Raw genomic sequence first — 21,542 nt, 5'->3', positions numbered from 1 at the left:
AGGAGGGATTCTCTTTGATGGAAAAGTTAAGCAGATTATTGGTTAGAGGAGTCACCCTCCTTAAAAACTGGCTCTGGTGGGAAGGCGTGTTCTATTGGGCAGAGGAGCCTCAGCAGTTTCCCAAAACTTATTCCACATAAGCTTCCTTTGTACCATGTTGATGGGTGTCAGGTGATCCAAGTGTTCCTGGTTGGGAAAATTGGTGAAAGTCTGGCTTAACAGAATAAAGCAGTCTTCTTTACTGCTGTGGTTATCAAAATATGTTCTGTCTACTCCTGGGTATCTGAAACCATTTCACAAGGTACATGGGGGTCTTAGTTGTTTTTATATCATACTAATACTAAAATAATTGCTTTTTTCACAGTGTGGACATTTCTGCTGATGGTGCAAAAGTAGTGATGGGTAAACCTGGACCTAGTCATTGTATTCTTCACTGCCAGACGCTCACATTTTGTTTTTATTTTTTTCAAGGCAATTTCCCTTATGAATGTCCTTGATGAAGCAGTAAAAATTGCATGTCTTTTGACTATTCTGTGTAATAAAGTAAGAATTACACATAAAGTACTTCTGCTATTTACCAAAGTAAGATGATTGACTTGAGAAAAAACACTTATGTGATTGTCTGAATTGCCAGCTGAACTAACCACTTTTTTTTCCCCCATGGACCATCATGTCTTTCAAGGTTTCTGAAACATACTGACAAATGACTTTTTTTTTTCAGATTGGGTATTTAGCAACCATTTTCTCAAAAATGAGAATAGTAAACCTGTCATTTCAACAAAAACAACTGAAAGCATTTATTGCCAATGACAAAGTTCAACTTTCAAGCAATAATTAGAATTTTGGAAGACCTGTATATACTATTGTGAGATTGACAGTTTCCCAATACATAAAGCTGATGAGATTGGTGGTGGTATTGAGAAATATGACTTTTCGATATGGTATAATGCAATATGTCAACATTTGGAAGATCTGAGTAACTCAGTGAATCAATATTCTCCAAAGGCATGCTCAATACAATGAAATCATGCACAGGTAAAAGATCCGGTCAAAGACATCCAATGCAACCAATGCAATCCAATATTATAAAGTATGAAAAGTTAACTGATATGATTTCAACTTCCACTTTGCAACTAAACTTTAAAAAACTGCTACTTGTTAAGTTTGATGCAGCAGTAAAGAATATCCCCGACAATCTGAAAAGGCTATTAAAATACTCTCCCCTTTTCTAACTCTGTGTGAGGCCAGAATTTCTTCATAGACTTGAACCAAAATAACCAGTTGCAGCAAACTGAATGCAAAGTAAATATAAAATCCAGCTGTTTTCTATTAAGCCACACATTAAAGATATTTGCAAAAATATAAAACATATACTTTCACTGTTTTTAAAAATAGTTGGTTTTTGTTTAAAATGTTTATGGTAATATGGGTGCTACTTTCTTACTTCTCAGCTACAAATCCACCTTTCTTTGCCCTCTTTTGTGATAACAGAGCTGGACCCTGAAAGCATTTTTTCCTTTGACAGCTGATGCCATGCTACACTTCGTCAATAGAGGGCACTGAAGTGATATTGCCGAGCCATAACAACAGGTAAACGTTTGACTTCTGGATTCTGGTACTCTGTTATTATTATTGTTCGGTGCAGATGAATTCCAGCTTTACCCTCAGGCCATGATTTTCCCACCTTCAGTGGCTTCATAGATCAGCAATGGCCCAATTCCCTGCAGCAAGTTTCTGCTTCACTGTTGGACTGTGGGCTCCATACTCTCTTTGAGGAAGCCTGAACCTCAGCCATAGAGAAGTCCCTCTCCTAATCCTGCTTCTTTTAATGTTCACTCTCCCTCTAGCTGAAGGGACTAAATGTATTTTTTTTGCACCTTCTACTTCTGGATGCCTTAGAGTCCTCTTCTACCCACTTGGCAGTTCTTCTACTAGTTAATAATTCTTTCTATTACATTTTCCCTCTTCAAATAACTCGTGTGATATCTGTCCCTTGACTGGACCCTTGGCTAATATAACTATAATGAGGCTTTTCTTGCTATTTTTTAAATGGACTCATAAATCGATAATTTAATTTTCTCTGTTTTAATTTCTAATGTGGTAAACGTTGATAGATATAATCCATATAAACAAAAGATTTTTGGGGTCCCCAATAAGTTTTAATAGTGTAAAAGTTGCCAAAATGTAAAAGTTTGAAAACAGCTGCTTTATTGCAAGTCTTCTCAGAGCTTTTGATACACTAATGTACTTTGCAAATCTGAATTTAAACCCAGATTAACATATACAAAAGCTGTAGGAGACAGTAAGGCCGACAATTTTTAGGTCTTAAAAACTTGAAAAAAAAACCCTTAAAATCTTTTTTTCTCATGCAGAAGTTCCTTTAAAAATAAAACAAGAGAAGAGGAGATCACACCTTATCACCAAACAATGTAACCAAAATGAAATGCATGGGCTGGGATTACTTGACAGTGCAGGGAAGATATAAAACAAAACTTGTTGGAACGTGAAAGACAGAGAAGAGTTGGGGCACTTGGGTGGCTCAGTCAGTTGAGCATCAGACTTGGGCTCAGGTCACGACTTGGGGTTCATGAATTCAAGCCCCATATTGGGCTCGCTGCTGTCAGCACAGAGCCTGCTTAGGATCTTCTGTTCCCCCCCACCCCCCCGGCCCTTCCCCCTCTCTCTGCTCTTCCCCTGCTTGCACTCTCAAAAATAAATAAGCATTAAAAAAAGAAGAAGAAGACAGAGAAGAGTCTCTGGAAGAAATACCTGGAAAGAGAGGTGATGGTAGGTGGGAAGTTTCAACGCAGTTTTGCCTGGGACTTTGACCTACCTTCCTACCATTAAACCTCATGGTACTGTGCCCCAAACTTCAGTTTAAACAGCAAAACAACACAGGTTCTTCTTCTTCTTCTTCTTCTTCTTCTTCTTCTTCTTCTTCTTCTTCTTCTTCTTTTTGAGTTTATTTTTAAGTAATCTCGACACCCAACATGGGGCTCAAACCCACAATCCCAAGATCAAGAGTCGCATGCTCCACTGACTGAGCCAGCCAGGCACTCCCACAGGCCCTTCTGAATGGAACCTAGAGTCTACTGGGAGTTAGGAAAGTAAGGGATATGTCAAGAGGATCTACCAAGAGGAAGAGAAACACACTGGAGGGTATTTGCTAGGGAGGGTTGAAGAAGACTTCCTTGGGGAAAGCTCATCCCCCACCTCTTTGCCTGGCCAGAGGAGCACAGCATCATAAGACAGGTTTGGGAAAGGAAGGTCGCTAGAGGGAACGCCAACCAGGAGTCACACTGTGATAGGACTTCTATTCTACATTTGGGTTTTATTCTTGAGGCACTGAGGGAGGAGAGGGTGATGACAGTTGAGGTGGGCCATGGAAAGTTTTTAAGTATGGAAGGACCTCAAATTTTTGCTTTAGAGAGGCAAACATTAAGACAACTAAACCACCTGAAGAAATACTATATCAAGAAGACTAGGAAGCATATCATTGTAATTATTCAGTATTTTTCTGGAGATTATGTCTAATCAATGCAATAGTACCACAAAAATATATAATCTACAAATTCATTCAGTCAGGCAACAAATATTTATGAAACACCTACTTTGGGTCAGCCAGTGTTCCAGGCTATAGGGATAGAGCAGTGAACAACAATAAAAGATCCCTGTTTTCCTAGAGTAGCATTCTAAAGGAGACAGAGTAAAGTCTTAATGACCTCTCAGCATTTCATCTAGTGAAAACTTTTATCTTAGCTTCCTGACTTAACCATTTTGGGTTCTTTTCCCTACTTCTCCAGTCTTTCCTCTTCTATCCTTCCCCTTATTGGCTTCTTTTTCTAGGCTCCCACTAAATGTTGAGGTCTGAAGTGGATTCTTCTCTCTTTATTGTACCTTCTCTCCCTCGGTGATAACATCCAGTCCCATTACTTCAATAATCTCTACTTTGTCAGGAAGTACAGGCAGAAAGGTAATATAACACCTAGCCTGCGTTTCACTTTCATGTTCTATTTGATCCTTTTTGAACTTGAACTCTCGAGTTTTTCCATCAGAGCTGCTCCATCTCCAATCTTCCCCATCACTGTGAATGAAATCACCATCTATCCAGTTTCTCAAGCTAGAAATGTGTAAGTCCTTAACATTTCTCAGTATTGGCTACTTTATTCAATTTACCACAAAAATCCATAGATTTTTACCTTCAAATCTGTCCACTGCTAACACCTCGTTTCAAGCCACCCTCATCTTTCATGTGGCCTGATGCAAGAACCATCTAACTTGTTTGTTTCTTCTTGTGCCTTCCCCAAGTCCATTCTCCATATAATAACTAGAATGATCTTTGAAGAATGTAAGTTACTCAGAAATTGATGAGGGGGGGGGACACCTGGGTGGCCCAGTCGGTTGAGCATCCGACTTTGGCTCAGGTCATCCTCTCATGGATCGTGGGTTTGAGCTCCACATCAGGCTCTGTGCTGAGAGCTCAGAGCCTGGAGCCTGCTTCAGATTCTGTGTCTCCCTCTCTCTCTCTGTCCCTCCCCAACTGGCACTCTGTCTCTCCCTCTCTCTCAAAAATAAATAGACATTAAAAAAATAAAAATAAAAAAAAAGAAATTGATGGAGATTCATCAAAAGGATACAGGAGATACCATAAAGGAGATCCTACTGTCCAAATCTGGGATAATTTGAGAATCAAGATAATCATGATGGTAACTGGCCATAGCCCACTGACTGAAAAAGACTGTATAAATCCACACCAATACATACATAAGAGAAATGGGAAAACTACTTCTGCCAGTAGAATGTCAAATGATAATGTAGAAGAAATGAGTTTTAAAACATCACCATTTTGCAGCCATCATAGTAAGAATTGATTCAGTCAAGAGCCAATAAATGATGCTAAAATTAACAGGTCAAAGTTTGTGAAGAACTTATTAATTACAAGATGAAAAATAGTAACTTTACAGTGACAAACCTTAAATATACCAACATAAACAAGCGGCCAAATTTAAGGTAAATAATAATAACACCAACTTACATCATCATGTATCTCTTAATGTGATATAGAGAATACATCACTCATGCACTATTTCTGTCAAAATGCTAACCTGAATATGATCATGAGGAAACAATAGACAAGTCCAAGTTGAGGACATTCTATAAAATAAATGACCTATTCTCTTCAAAAACGGCAATATTGTGAAAAACAAAGAAAGGCAGAGGAACTGCTCTAGATTAAAGGAGACTAAAGAGATACAAAACTGTGTGCAATGAATGATTCTGGATTGGACCCTGGGCTAGAAAAAAAAATGTGATCAAGGACATTATTGAGACACTTGGCAAAACTGAAAAAGAGCTGTTGATTTAAGATCTATTGACTAAATGATTATATTAATGTTAAATTTCCTAATGTTCATTGTATTTTGGTAATGCAAATGCATGTCCTTGGTTTTAAGAAATAGACAAGGAAGTATTTGGAAGAAGGGAGCAAGTCTGCAACTTACTTTTAGGTAGTTCAGGGAAAAAAGTGTGTATAGAGTTGATTCTCATGATCCATGGTAGTTATGTTGTATTAAGTTACAGAACCCTACATTAGCCAATACTCAATCATCACTTCAAGGGGAAGCACAGTGTCAGGTTCCTGTAAGCCTTTAGTCATAACATTTTCTTCTACCCATCAGAACACAACCTTGTTTTATGTGTTTCCTTTTTTAAAATTAAAAAAAAAATTATTAGAGAGAGAGTGAACACACAGTGGGGAGAGAGCCGAGGGTGGGGGTGGGGGCAGAGAGAGAGAGAGAGAGAGAGAGAGAGAGAGAGAGAATCCCAAGCAGTCTTCACACTCAGCATGGAGCCCAACACAGGGCTCAATCCCATGACCTGGGAATCATGACCTCAGCCAAAATTGAGTCAGACAGTCAACCAGATGAGCCACCCAGATGCCCCTTTGTGTATTTCTGTTTAAAGAACCTTATCTGATGTATGTTGTTGATTCAGTAACACTGAACTCACAACCAATAGCACTGTAACTCATGCCTGAAAGATGCTTATCTAACATATATATTTTCTCTGTAAAGCACGTCACAGCCTTGCTGCTCTTAGGAACGCAAGGCAACACTTCAGCACTATGCCTGGGGGTTATTTTAAGCAGAGACATCACCAACAAAAAGCACAGAAATATGAAAAGCATGACACTAAATAGTCAGCAAAAAGGACAACTGGTTACAGCATGAGAGCTGAAACAAGAAGGCACAGCATCATCCTGTTTGACCTCACCTGGGAACATGTGCATTTGGCAACTCAAATTTTTGGCTGCTCTGCACATGCCTGCAAAAGACCTCTAGAGTACCATAAGTATTGATTTGGAGAGCACTATTTATTTAAGTTTTAGGAAGTAGGTGAATTTGCAAATGTGGAATCTGTGAGTAATGAGGATTGAATATATGTGTGTGTATGTATGTATGTATACATATACACTCACACACACATACATACAGAAAGAGAGAGTGAATGCTTTCATTTGCACATCACATGACCCTACTCTCCAATCTCATTTAGGCAACTCTTCCTCTGATTTGTTCTGCACCAGTCTCTCTGGCATTCTTTTAATTCCTGGAACACTTCCCTAACTCCCTAGCTAAATTAGATCCTGTCCATTATCTTCTTTCAAAGTACCTTCTTCTTTTCCTTTGTAGCATTCATCATAATTTGTAATTATATATGCAAACATTTATGTGTTCTTGTTTAATAAATATTATGCATAAAATGACAATTACAAAGACATTTAGAAGTATGAAATTATGCACATGACCTGATTTAAATGTTTAGTTTAGGCATGGAAAATTACTTAAGTACAGTTGATTCTAAATGATATAGAAATGGGGCGCCTGGGTGGCGCAGTCGGTTAAGCGGCCGACTTCAGCCAGGTCACGATCTCGCGGTCCGTGAGTTCGAGCCCCGCGTCGGGCTCTGTGCTGACAGCTCGGAGCCTGGAGCCTGTTTCTGATTCTGTGTCTCCCTCTCTCTCTGCCCCTCCCCTGTTCATGCTCTGTCTCTCTCTGTCCCAAAAATAAATAAAAAACGTTGAAAAAAAAATAAATGATATAGAAATGTATACTTCACATAGTAGTAAGCCTATAATGGGCAAAGATTAGAAAGTAATATGCAAAATAAGAATTCAGGTGGAATGATGGAATTATAAATAGTTAAAAATAGTAATAGTTTTCTTTTTAGGCTCCTTTCAGTAAGAAAGAACAATAATCCTAAATCAAAGAATAATGAAAATAATTGCAATGTTAATGCTTAAAGGAACATACTGAATAAAAATCTGATTGCAGAGTAGAGAACAGAACAAAGGAGGGGCAATGCAGGAGTTATTGAGAGAGCCCAGTTAGCATAATTTAAGTGAGTGTACTTGGGCTTGAACTAAGAGTAACAGTGGTAATGAAAGAAGTTGATGGATTCCAGAGATATTACAGATATGATACCAGGATTGACAGGATTTAATGAGTCACTGAAATGAGTGAAAGAGAGGGAAGAGTCAAGGTCAATTCCTAATTTTACATCCTAGGCATATGTAAAACATTTGATTGTTTCACTGAGATAGGGAATCACAGGAGAAGAAGCAGGTTTGAAGGTGGAATAATAAATTTAGTTTGAACTTGTGAAACATCCAGACAGAAGTAGGCAGCTGTCTATATAAGACTGGAGGCCAGCAGAGAAATCTGGGCCAAAGATAGATAGGTCTGAAAATCATAAACATATAGATAGATGGAAATTACGCCATCAAATTAAATGTTTTCACCCAAGGAAAGTACAGACTAAGAACAGAGAGCTGAAATATGGACTTCCTATTACTATGTGGAGAATACACACACAAGACAAAACTCCTTTCCCTACTTCTCCGGTCTTTCCGGAGTAGGGAAAAGAAGTAGGGTCTTTTCCCTACTTTTCCGGTCTTCCTCTTCTCCTTCTTCCCCTTATTGGCTTCTTTTTCTATGGTCTCTTTCCCCTGGAATGTATGCTTCACAGGGACAGGGATTTCTATCTTTTATTTTTTTCATTGATATACTCTTTACTGTCAAGCACAGAGCAAGCATACAATGAACACTGGTTATGTGAATGAATGACTGAAGGGAGCCGGGAAGAGGATCTTCTAAGAAGGTATAATTCAAGAGAATGAGTGCTAAAATAGACAATACAAGTAAAAAGTTCTGTGACTGCAGAATCTTCTAGAAAATAGATCATTTGTGAGATTATGGCTTCTTAGGCCGTCATGACGTTTTCTATACTGAATTATGAAATGAAAGGAAGGGAGTACTCACACTTTTAGAAAATGCCCATCTTCCCAGGTTAAGGCAGTGTTTGTAATAAGCTTCTGCCTGGCATAGCTTAAGCAGGCTAATATAGTTGCCCAGTTTCAGTGGTTTCCTGAGTGCTATGGCGGGTGGAGACCAGGGAGGACTTAGCTATACTTAAAAGATTTCAGTTGTCGCTAAGAACATATATTTTAAGAAAAAGCTTGTATTAACTTCTGATTATGCAAATAAATTAGAAAATAAACAAATATAAAGAGAAAATGATCACTTAGAATGTCTCCAAATAGATGTCCTCTGTTAACAGTTTGGTTGTATAATCTAGATTTTCCTCTGAGCATATATCTACCCGCTTATTAGTTTAAAATTTTTTTAAGTTTATGTATTTATTTTGAGAGAGACAGAAACAGACAGAGAGAGAGAAAGAGAAAGACACTGTGCAAATGAGTGGGGGAAGGGCAGAGAGAGAGGGAGAGCCCAACATGGGGCTCCATCCCATACACTGTCAGATCATGACCTGAACTGAAATCAAGAGTTGGACGTTTAACCGTCTGAACCACCCAGGTGCCCACTCCCCAAATTTTTTTTAACTTACAAAAAATAGAATCCTACTTTATATACTATTGTATAACCTCCTTTTTTCATTTAACAATATACCATGATCCTTTTTCCATAAATGTACAAGTATAAACTGAATGACTGATTCGTATTCCATAGTGTGATACATCTCTTACGATAGAATCTTTCAATCATATCCATTTTTTGTAGGAGCATTAAAAGTGTCTGAAACTTCATTAAACCTTTAGTGAAGGCATTAAAAATGGAAGTCATTAATGAAGACAAACTTAAGCGTTTAAGGTGCATTCCTTTTTTTTTTTTTTAATTTTTTTTTCAACGTTTTTTATTTATTTTTGGGACAGAGAGAGACAGAGCATGAACAGGGGAGGGGCAGAGAGAGAGGGAGACACAGAACCGGAAGCAGGCTCCAGGCTCCGAGCCATCAGCCCAGAGCCTGACGCGGGGCTTGAACTCACGGACCGCGAGATCGTGACCTGGCTGAAGTCGGCCGCTTAACCGACTGCGCCACCCAGGCGCCCCTAAGGTGCATTCCTTTAAGACGAAAGAAATGACAGAATGGTGTTATAGGAATGTGTTCTACTGCAGAAAAGTATTTAAATGTTTTTTTTTTTATGTAAAAGCACAGATACTGGACCTGATTCAAGGTTCAGAACTTGAGGCCATTTGTTTCTGACTCAGTTTGAAGCTGAGGCCATCACCATCTTAGCCAAATAGTTAGGTTTTCTCAGGCAGATTCTTCAGCTGATTTCATTTCACAGATAAAGCCTTCCTGTTTAACATCTACAGAGTAGTAAGCTTTTTTTTTTTTTTTAAGATTTAATTTTAAGTAATCTCTGTACCCAACATGGGGCTCAAACTCACAACCCCAAGATTAAGAGTTGCATTTTTGGAAGAGACTGTAGGCATATGGAAAATCAGAAGGATAATAAGAGTAATTTTCATTGTCCACCCAATAATCATACCCTTAGCTTTTGGTTTTGCCCAAATTTAAGTGTGTGTGTATATGTGTGTAAAATAGTGAAATAATGGAAATTTAAATTCTGTATTTGTTCACAGTTTTCAACGTTTTTTATTTATTTTTGGGACAGAGAGGGACAGAGCATGAACGGGGGAGGGGCAGAGAGAGAGAGGGAGACACAGAATCGGAAACAGGCTCCAGGCTCCGAGCCATCAGCCCAGAGCCTGGCGCGGGGCTCGAACTCACGGACCACGAGATCGTGACCTGGCTGAAGTCGGACGCTTAACCGACTGCGCCACCCAGGCGCCCCATGTTCACAGTTTTGTTTCATTACCTGAATTGATGATCAGAGTATCTGGACAATTGACTTAGTCCCTCATTTACAAGGTGGTCTGAATGTTTGTGTCTCCCCAAAATTCATATGTTGAAAGCCTAATTCCCAAATGTGATGGTATTAACTAGGTGGGGCCTTTGGGAGTTGCTTAAATCATGAAGGTGGGACCCTCATGAATGGGATTTGTACCTTATTTAAGAGGCTCCAGAGAGAGTCTTTGTTCCTTCCTGGATGTGAGGATGTAGGGAGAAGTCTGTGATCTGGAAGAGAGCCCTCACCCGACCATCCTGGCACTCTGATCTGAGATTTCCAGCTTCCAAAACAATGAGCAATAAGTTTCTGCCGTTTGTAAACCACCCATCACCTAATCCCCCTATGTGAAGGAGATTAAGAGGTACAAATATCCAGGGGTGCCTCGTTAGTTCAGTCTGTTAAGTGTTGAACTCTTTCAGCTCAGGTCGTGATCTCACAGTTCGTGAGTTTGAGCCCTTTGTCGGGCTCTGCACTGACAGCATGGAGCCTGCTTGGGATTCTCTCTTTCTCTCTCTCTCTCTCTCTACCATGCTCTCTCTCTCTCTCTCAAAATAAATAAATAAAAAGGTACAAACATCCAGTTAATAAATAAATAAATCATAAGTCATAGGGATGTAATATACAGCATAGGGAACAGTCAATAATGTAACAATAACTTTGTATAGTGACAATAACTAGACCTATCTAGGTGATCATTTCATAATGTATAAAAATACTAAATCGCTATGTCATATACCTGAAACTAATATAATATTATGTATCAATTTTAATTCAATTAAAAAAAAAGCCACCAGTCTGTGATATTTTGTTACAACAGCCCGAATGGACTAAGACAGAAGGTAAATGAATAAGTATTTTCAACAGCCTTAATTTTACCAATATTTTAACAGATAGACAAAATAAAATCAAGGTATAATCCTCCCCTGCATTTTTTTCTTTTCTTACATAAATAGATAAAATGCATTTTGCTTCCTATGTATGCTGCATTAATAGAAGTTTCTATAGAAAGGAAATGCAGTAAACATAATTATTACTAAACTCCAGATTCAGGACGGTAGTTACCTGTGCTGGGTAAGAAGTATATTCTTTGCAACTAGAATATTAGAGTTCCCATCAATGACACAAATAATGAAGCAAATATAAACAAGTATAACAAAATGTTCAAGGTCACTTAAAGAGAAAGTGTACTTCCTCAGCCAAGCTTCTTTGTAACTTGATTGAGGTTATTTACATATCTAAACAAAGTATGTGAGTTGGGGGTGGGGTCTAATGAAAGTTTGGAAAGGGAGAGTCATTAGAGCAAACTCTGAGTCTTCTGCAAGTATTTACTGAATTATACTGTAAGGAGAAAAAACAAGGCTAAACAATTTGCCCAGCTAGTAAAAAAGCAGATCTAAGATTCGAATCCATGAGACCATTTTGCTTCACTGAAAATGTTGCATGGATCTATTTAATATTTACTAAACACCTTTTATGTGCAAGGCATTTTGCAAGGGCAGAGTGCATATATATGATGAATCAGATATTTGTGGAGATATAGAAAGAGATGTACTTTGCTTTCATACAGACTGTTTTGAATCCCAGATTCTTGGAAAATTAGTCTTTTAACTGCAGTTTTTAAGTTAGGACATTGAAGTGGTTGTTTCAAAAAAGAAAAAAAAAAAAAGAAAGAAACAAGAAAATGTATCTATTAGTGACCAGCACACAAGAGGCCCTCGATAAATTTAGTTTTCCTCTCCCCAATTCCACTATAAATTTTCTGGAAGCTATGTGATCAAGTAAGTCTTCATGGAATGGGGAAGTTTGTAAATGATTTGATTCATAAGATGGGTTCTTGATTTGGACTGGTTGAGATGGCAGAAACAGCAAATGTAGTTAAGTGTGAGGGCTGTGAGTAGATCCTGTCCACTGGAATACACAGGGAGAAAGAAAACCAGAAGCTGTAAAGGTCAGGTTGCCTGCCTATTTGCAAAATCTCCTTCCGTATAGTGTTGGGTCCTACAAACGTAGTATTATGACAAAAGCCTGAAATCAAGGCATCTTCTCTGACTAGATCTCTAAAAAGCAAGTTTCTCTGTATATTGGGCTTTATTGATTCATTTAACAAACACTCTACACTTTTTCAAATAATATCTAAGATTGCAGTTAAGATCTAATTGCTCGAATCTGAGGATGTGGTAATCATAAGACATTGTCCCAGTTTTCAAGGAGAAAATGTTTACGTGTGTATAACAATTTAAATACGTTAGAGGTGACAGACATCAATAGCCGCACAAAGGAAGAAAAAGATTTTCCCTTGGGGCAGTTCAGCTCTAGAGTCATATGAAAATAGACATATTTTACAGACTATAAAATTAGACGCCATTCTTACATATTTAAAAGAAAGAAAATGACAATTTTTCACAATGTCAACTGTAACTCTCGTTTGGCGACGCTGTAGGGCAAAGCCCGCAGAAAAACAGAGGAAGCGTGATTCTTACTGAGTTAAACCGCTCTCCGAAACCAGTCCGCCACATTTTTCCTTAAAAAAGTAGAAGCGTGTAGAAATTACACTCCTGGCTTTTAAAGGAACATACAACTGGGAATACCAAGAAGAGGAACGCGAATGTCGCAGTTCTCCAAGTGCGGCCCGCCCCTCCCACACGGTAGATTTTTGGCAACTTGACCCACCTTCCTCCTGATTCTGGGGGAAGATTCTAACGCCCTCTGGAGGCGTCCCTAGTGACGTCACGAGCGCGATTCCAGTATGTGGCCAATCACAGAGCCGGATTCCGGGGGAAGCCCGGGGCGGCGGCGGCGGCCTGTGCGCGTGCGCGAGGTCTCCGCGTGGCTATATAAACATGGCTGGCGTGGCCGCGCGGTGGGGCCACGCCGAGTGTGTGTAAGGGGCTTTGGGGCGCTCCGGGTTTGTAGTTTTTAAATTTCTGGCGGGGGAACTGGGGCGCAGAGTTTTTCTGGGTGGTGGGAGCCGAAGTGACGCCCTTCCGGGAACCGCGCAGCCGGGCTCCGCTGTAGCGGGACCCGAGGCTGAGGCGCCGGGCTGAGCCGGCGCACGTGTGAGCTCCCCGGAGGAAGCGGCGAGCGGCCGGGCAGATGTTGCTGCAGCCGGGGCCGCACTAACCGGAGGGAGGTCTGGGACGCGCGGGTCTGTGTCCAGCCGGCGTCAGTCACTGACTTCTGTGTCGCGGCCCCTGCGCCTCTCCCTAGCGATGCTGTGGAGCCGGAACTGCTCTGGAGTCGGCTGCAGCTTGTCAAGCCTCCCTTCGCCTCTGCTCCCGGAACGGCAGCGTCGCAGCTGCCGCTGATCCACCTGGGGGATGCCCGCGGGTCTCACGGAACCGGCCGGCGCCGCTCCTCCCGCCGGTGTGAGCGCCTCCGGGACCGTGACCATGGCCCCCGCTGGGACTCTCCCTGTGCGGGTGGAGAGCACTCCGGTGGCCTTGGGCGCCGTGACTAAGGCTCCTGTCAGTGTCTGTGTGGAGTCCACGGTGTCCCAGCCCCTGCGGTCCCCCGTGGGGACCCTGGTGACCAAAGTGGCTTCTGTCAGCGCTCTTCCTAAACTCAGCAGCGGTCCTCCGCTGCCTGCTCCTCAGATAGTCGCTGTGAAAGCCCCCAACACCACAACAATCCAGTTGCCTGCTAATTTGCAGCTTCCTCCAGGTATGTCGATCACCTTTTCCAGCTTTTCCAGCCAGTGGTGACACGGGAAACGTCGCAGCTCCGGATTGTGCCTTCATGCTGTTAGCTTTAAAAAACTCAGCTAAGAGAACCTTTCATAATCGACTTGGCAGGGCAGTGATTTGGCTTTACAATTGATATAGCCTCTTTGAGTCATTACTGCACAGTTTTTCTTTCCATATTTAAGGAAAGAAATCTTTTCACCTAATTGACACAGTGAAAGCTGGAACAGTATATTCAGGAGGACCTTTGAGGCACTAGCTCCTAGGTGGGGGAAGATAGAATATAACTAAAGTTTATTTTCATGTGCAGAAGAGACCAATTTATATATCTACATGCTTAGATAACCATATCTTTTTTTTTTTTAAGTTTAAGTTCTTGTGTGTTAAGACTAAAAGAGGATTTTAAATTTAAGCTAGCTAAAATAAGTTCACTGCTTTTCTAGTACCAGAAATGAATAATGCTGCTTCCCTCACAATCTTTAGATGTGTGATGGTTGTAGTTTTCAGTTAGAAGATTACCACTCATTCCCAGCAAATGCCAGAGTTGACCGATCAGAGGCATGCGATTCTTAAATCTGAAACAGTGTGTGAATGCTGCAGTTAGCCTGTGACCACTTTTTATGGAAGGATCTACATGTTTGGGCTGTTTTTCATGATTTATGTAAAGATTTTGCTTTGTGACTCTTCAGCATATTGTAAATTTGAGTGTTCTGCTTTCTTTCCTCAACTGAAGGTGTCTTGGAGTTTTCAGCCGGGAAAAAAGACACATCTCACATTCTTTGGAGTGAACTCTTCTCGTAATTATATTGTCTTCTGTTTATTTTATTAGTAGTATTTGGCTCTCAGACCTGCAAAGATGGTGTAGGAGTGAAGCATTTGATTCAAAATTTCAGTATCCCCTAGCAAAAATTGGCTCTTTTGTAGCCAATGTTCTATTTGATCAAGAATGTTGTGGAAAGATCATGTTCTTCACTTTTGATGAAGTTCTGTTTCAGTTTTGTATTCTACAAGATATATATATCTATATCTATATATCTATATCTATATATCTATATCTATATCTATATCTATATCTATATCTATATCTATATCTATATCTATATATATTTAAGGCTATGCCGTGTATGCCACTGGATACATTTTCTGTCGGTTCTAAATTGTCATCCTGCATATACTTGTAAAGTACTTAATGTGTTTGAATGAAATCACCTCCTAATTTGTTAAAAACTAAATTCTTGTCAGTGAAGATTGTTTAGAAACAGTCAAAAAAGCATTAAAATAGAGGAACTGTCAAGAGTGAAAACTTGCTGGTAAGTGGAAACTAATCAGTAATCACTGGCATACGTGCTATACACACTTTCATATTTATATATTTTTTTTTTTTTAATTTTTTTTTCAACGTTTTTTATTTTTGGGACAGAGAGAGACAGAGCATGAACGGGGGAGGGGCAGAGAGAGAGGGAGACACAGAATGGGAAACAGGCTCCAGGCTCCGAGCCATCAGCCCAGAGCCTGATGCGGGGCTCGAACTCACGGACCGCGAGATCGTGACCTGGCTGAAGTCGGACGCTCAACCGACTGCGCCACCCAGGCGCCCCATATTTATATTTTTTGTTGGTCATAATAGGTAGCAAATAAAGAGGTTTCTAAGCGTAAATAATTTGTCCAATGCCAGACACCTCATGGGTGTCAGAGGGAATTTGAATCCAGGTCTGTTTACTCTTTTTTTTTTTTTTAATGTTTATTTATTTTTGAGACAGAGAGAGACAGAGCATGAGCGGGGGAGGGTCAGAGAGGGAGACACAGAATCTGAAGCAGGCTCCAGGCTCTGAGCCATCAGCACAGAGCCCGATGCGGGGCTCGAACTCACAGACTGTGAGATGATGACCTGAGCCGAAGTCGGCCGCTTAACCGACTGAGCCACCCAGGCACCCCTGGGTCTGTTTACTCTTTACACACTATGCTTACCACTTGGTGTGTGTGTAGACTATGCCTAATTGAGTATCAGAGCTAAGAGTGACAGAATTTTAGAGCCTAATCTTTTGTACACAAAGAAACCAAAACTGAAACTTACCAGAGCTGCATAGCCATAAACCAAGACCACAACCTAGGTGTGCACTACAGTAAAAACACTTTAGGCTATTGACCGTGGAGAAACTTCCACTACAGAGGACATAAACTGCCTTTAGGAATTGTTATTTACAGAGGAGGTGGGAAGATGCTTTGAAGAGCAGCTTTTGGGAATTTCAGCTGGTGGGTGGCAGAAAAGCATACTAACATTTGTGCTCTCGTTAGTGCACAGTAAGATAACCAATAGTTGAGGAATGAAATGAAAACACAGTAAAAGTTATGAGTCTTGTACTATTTCTTTTATATCCTGAGGATTAGCAATTGATTACTCAGGGATGCTTAAAACATATAGAAGTTCACTCTTCTTTTTCCAAGATAATGAATACTTTAAGTATTTCATTTCTGTTTACTTCAGAATTTTCTCAATGAACAGAACTGGTTTTTAAAAATATACGTATGCACCACAAGTTTTTCTAGGGAGCAGGGGCTGGAAATAAAAAGGGGAGGCATTGTGAGGAAATGAAAGAAGCTGTAGCAAAGCTCTGAAAATTATTCTGTTGAATGTTTTTGGTAATTTCTTTGGTCTTCTTGGTCTTCTCTTTTCTGAACATGTGGGATTTTAGGCCAGACTGTGGCTCTTTCTGTTTTTGGTATTCTGTGTCTCTTCTGTCACTTGTTTGAGAATGATGATCAAGGATTTGGTTGCTTCTGTTAGGTCATAAACTGTGGTAGATTCTGTTTGACGGTCGTACTGTACAGAAGTTAGTGAAAGTAACTTGTAAAATGCTTCAGGTCTTTTTTCATCACCTCCTTCATGCTGAGACATGGCATAGGATTTGGATCTTAGATTCCTGAACCAGTTACTGGAAAAGCTAGTGCTTCTTGTTTCTACCCTGGCTTCATCAAAAGGATATTACATGAGGGTAGGGACTCTTGGCTTTATTATCCAGGGTATTGCATGACGGTAGGGACCCTGACTTTATTATCCAGCACCTAGCTAAGTTCCTTGCTCAGAGGAGGCTGGAGAATTTGAATGCACGTATTAGTATATGTGGAGAGATCAGAGGGCAATAGGGCTGCAACCCCTAAGGGGTTCCAAGGGCCATTACACGTATCAGTGTATTTTATTCTTGATTGCTTTGCTTATTCTGCTTATAAAAGTGACATATGTTCTTGTAAAAAACAAAACAAAACAAAAAAACAATACTGAAGTGTAATAGACCCTTCACCAGAGTATTACTGTTAACAATTTGTTATCCTTTTCATGTTAGTACGTATAAATCTTCCCCATTTTTAAAAAAATTCCTTAGGGGCGCCTGGGTGGCTTGGTCGGTTAAGCGTCCGACTTCGGCTCAGGTCATGATCTCACGGTCCGTGAGTTCGAGCCCTGCGTCGGGCTCTGTGCTGACAGCTCAGCCTGGAGCCTGTTTCAGATTCTGTGTCTCCCTCTCTCTCTGCCCCTCCCCTGTTCATGCTCTGTCTCTCTCTGTCTCAAAAATAAATAAACGTTAAAAAAAAAAAAAATTCCTTAGTAGTCCATTGTATCAACGTACCATCATTTTTTGGCCACTCTCCTGTTCATAGACATCGATATTGTTTGCACTACTTTCTGTTATTATAAATGATGCTATAATAAACATCTTGGTGTATTTTTGCGCAGTTCTATAAATGTGTATTTTAAAGAATAAATTGCTAGAAGTGGAATTGCTGGTTCAAAAGGTAATCTTTTAATAGGATTACCAAATTTTTATCCCCAGAAAATTGTTCAAATGCGTAATCAACAATGTTAATACTTAATTTTAAAAGGGTACCTATGGAATCCAATAGTAATTTTCCGGACTTAACTTTAATTAACGTTAATAGAAGATAAGCCCTATAATTGAGTGGAGAGAGATAGACTTTAAATGTAGAAAAATGTGGCTGGATGATAATGTTATAGATTTTTTTACTTACTGAATAACTGTGCCCAAGAGGGCTCTTGTTTTTGTGAAGTAAAGTAAGTATATAGTATACGATAGCTGGGAAGGTGTAGTTCAGGGCCACAGAGTAAGGAATAAGTGTGCTGATCAAATTTGTAGATAACAAGGGGCTTGGAGAGTTAGCCTTTGTGGAAAGTAGTGAAGTGTAGCAATACAGGGCAGAACATTGGCCTTGGAATCAGACCTGGATTTGAATCCCAGCTCTACCACCTATTAGCTTTGTGATCTTGGGTAAGTTTATTAACCTCATCCTCAATATCAGTTTTCTTACGTGTAAAATTGGATCATACCTTCTTTACAGAAGTATCATATGGATTAACTAAGATAAGTATATAGGTCTACATGTTGCAGAACTCTAGGGAACACCATTTGTGTGGAATACAGAGTTGCATAGCAGGCATGTCTGGAGTATTTAAGGTACCTGTATAGCAGTTGGCTATAGGTACTCTGGGCACTGTTGATCTAATACGTATGACATCCACCAAATTCACTGTAATTTAAGAGGTTGGATTTCTGGGTGGCTCAGTTGGTTAAGCATCCGACTCTTAATCTCAACTCAGATATTGATCTCAGAGTCATGAGTTCAAGCCCTGCATTGGTCTCCATGCAAAAAGATGGATTTTGAAATAACCTCAATGTCTATGTGTCCCCATTTTTATATGTTTGTTAGAGACAATTTGGAAAATACTGAAAAATTATCCTCAGATATTTTAAGTGTATCTTTTAGTCTCTCTCCTTTTTTTATGTAAACTTTTTGGAGCTACAGTTTTTTACATGTACATTTATTTTAAAATGGAAACCATTTACAGTAAGTTTTGAAAAATTTGACAGAGGTATAGCCACCATTCCAAGATATAGAACATTTCACTCCCCTAAAGCTTTTAGTTTCTTTGAGAAAAAAATGTATGTGTGCTTCCTCTAATTTTGCATAATTGGGATTCTATTGTATAATTTTTATATCCTGCTTTTCACTTACCATTATATAGTGACTATTTGTATTTTATAACCTCAGAAACTTAATTTTAATGGGTGTGTAATCCATTATTTAACATTTTCTCTATTCATTTAGGTTGCTTATGCTTTTTTTGTTTAAAAAGTTATTTATAGGGGCACCTGGGTGGCTCAGTTGGTTAAGCATCTGACTTCAGCTCAGGTCATAATCTCCCAATCATGGGTTCAAGCACTGCATCGAGCTCTGTGCTGACAGCTCAGAGCCTGGAGCCAACTTCTGATTCTGTGTCTCCCTTTCTGTCTACCCCTCTCCCACTTGTTTGTGTTCGTTCTCTTTCTCTCTCAAAAATAAATAAACATTAAAAGAAATTAAAAAGAAACATTAAAAAAAGAAAATTACTTACAAATAAAAGTATATCAAATGTTTTGTATTTAGATTGTGGTGTGTGTGTTGATTATTTTCTTGGGACAGATAATAAGAACTTTGGAATTTCTGGATCAAGGAAATAAGAGTGCTTTAAAGTTATTCATATATTTTTTTAACTTATATATGTCAGTGTTAAGTATATGCTAGGTTCTATGCTCATTACCATGAATGCAGTGGTAAATAAGGTAGACACAGTTCCTCTCCTGAAAATCAAATAGATTCTGAGAATTTCCATAAATTATTCCGGGCTTAATTTTTCTCCAACAGTATTATTTTTGTAAACTAATACATGCACGTATAAAAACAAATATGACAAGTTAAAAAGAAAGTAAAATCACCTGGAAACATCCTACTTTTAAAAGGTGAAATTTAGTAAAGGTAAATAGAAGTTCTGTTTTGACAAATCAACGGTGTAAATGGAGGATAGAGGAGATGTGCCATAACTGATAGTAGAACCTGGGATAAAAACTTACTGATTGATTTTAATTTTTTCTTTTACTCACTCAAAGAATTATTAGACTGAGAGAGAAATTTAAGTGACTTTAAGCTCAATAAGGGAAACTGATTTGAAAAATTAAAGGAATTGGGGCCATGGTGCCTGAGCAAGAATACAACTTTGGGTATGTTTAGCTGCCTTTAAGTGTTCAAAGTACTGTCCTATGGTAATGAAAGTAAGCTTATTTTGTGAGATTGCACAAGGGAACATCCTATCTCTGAATATTAATGGGAAGAATATTTTGATTCCATATTAAGGAATAACTTTGTATTTCTAATCTACTTGTGAAGAAGGGGCATTTATACCTCTCTACCTTCCTAATTCTGGACTTATTTCAATAGAGACTAGAAGGTCACCAGTCAGGCAGTTATGTATAGATGTGAAATTACAATAGATGAATTCTAAAGTTTTTCTGACTCTTAGATTTGGATGGGCCTGCTATTCTTTCAGTATTTACTATTTACCATTGCTGGGAATATGGACAAATTAGAACCACCATCTGGATCAACTTGCAACCAAGACAAAATAGGAAAGGCAACTTGGCATATAATAGTTCACTGGGCAGATGAATAGAGTATGTTAAATTATGTACCAGATAGAAGGTGGATACCAGACCACTTTACACTTTTTTTTAAATTTTTTTTTTTTTAGCGTTTATTTATTATTGACAGACAGACACAGAGCGTGAGCCAGGGAGGGGTGGAGAGAGGGGGAGACACAGAATCCGAAGTAGGCTTCAGGCTCTGAGCTGTCAGCACAGAGCCTGACGCAGGGCTCGAACTCACAAACTGCGAGATCATGACCTGAGCTGAAGTTAATCACTTAACCAACTGAGCCACCCAGGCGCCCCTACACTTTAACAGCTTAATATTTTTAGAGGAAAGGTGCTCCGTAACCTAATGTGTAATTAATTTTTTTTAACATTTCTGTAGGATAAGTAGGCAAAACTGTGTATCCTTTTATGTTTGGAAAATGAATCATATTTATTAGGATTTGATTCAGAGGCTTGGTAGGTGGTTTTCACAAAAGAGACTAATGTTCAGTTTCCTTTGTGTGATTTTAAGTGCGTTTCACTAGGTTGTTGCTCATTGGAATTGGACTTTTGGGATAAACACTTCAGTCAGAAGAGCATTGACTTTAGATGAGCTCTTGTTATTTTATTCTCAGTATTGTCTGTCTGCAACTATTCTAATACTTCCTACTGCTGTTTTGAGTACTTACTAGAAGAAAAGTTTGTATTGTAGACCTTTTGACATTAATAACAACTACTACAATTGATAACTTTAAAGTTCAAAAGTCTGCTCAAAAGTATTGTCTTATTTAATCCCCTTTAATGATCCTACAAGGTAAGTAGTAAGTCTCTAGATCCACAAATATGAAGTGTCCATTTATTTAGGTCTTTTTTTTTTTCTTTAATGTGTATTTATTTGAGAGAGAAAATGAGTGAGGGAGGAGCAGAGAGAGAGGGAGACACGAATCAGAAGCAGGCTCCAGGCTCAAGCTCTCAGCACAGAGACCAATGAGGGGCTTGAACTCAAGAACCGTGATATCATGACCTGAGCCGAAGTGGGACACTTAACTGACTGAGCCACTTGATTTATTTAGGTCTTTAATTTCCTTCAACAGCATTTTGTAGTTTCTGGGGGCACCTGGGTGGCTCAGTTGGTTAAGTGTCCCACTCCTGATTTCGCCTCAGATCATGATCTCAGGGTCATAAGATCCA

The 21,542-nt window shown here is 39.3% G+C and overlaps 1 protein-coding gene across 2 annotated transcripts in view; it reads left to right on the top strand.

The window, feature by feature from the left end:
- Window positions 1-13,043: 13,043 nt before the first annotated feature.
- Window positions 13,044-21,542, top strand: part of TAF4B (TATA-box binding protein associated factor 4b) — a 125,840-nt gene continuing 117,341 nt past the window's right edge. The window contains exon 1 of one of the 2 annotated variants that reach the window (XM_058692461.1): window positions 13,044-13,876. In XM_058692461.1, coding sequence (XP_058548444.1) covers window positions 13,534-13,876 — 343 coding nt within the window. In that variant the 5' untranslated portion in view covers window positions 13,044-13,533. The remainder of the gene's footprint in view (window positions 13,877-21,542) is intronic. The other variant, XM_058692462.1, reaches the window with a different exon arrangement.

Source organism: Neofelis nebulosa, chromosome 11 (genome assembly GCF_028018385.1).
Source record: "Neofelis nebulosa isolate mNeoNeb1 chromosome 11, mNeoNeb1.pri, whole genome shotgun sequence".
NCBI classification, from domain to species: Eukaryota; Metazoa; Chordata; class Mammalia; order Carnivora; family Felidae; genus Neofelis; species Neofelis nebulosa.
The sequence above is the reverse complement of the archived record's forward strand: the minus strand, read 5'-3'. Positions and strand labels throughout refer to the sequence as shown.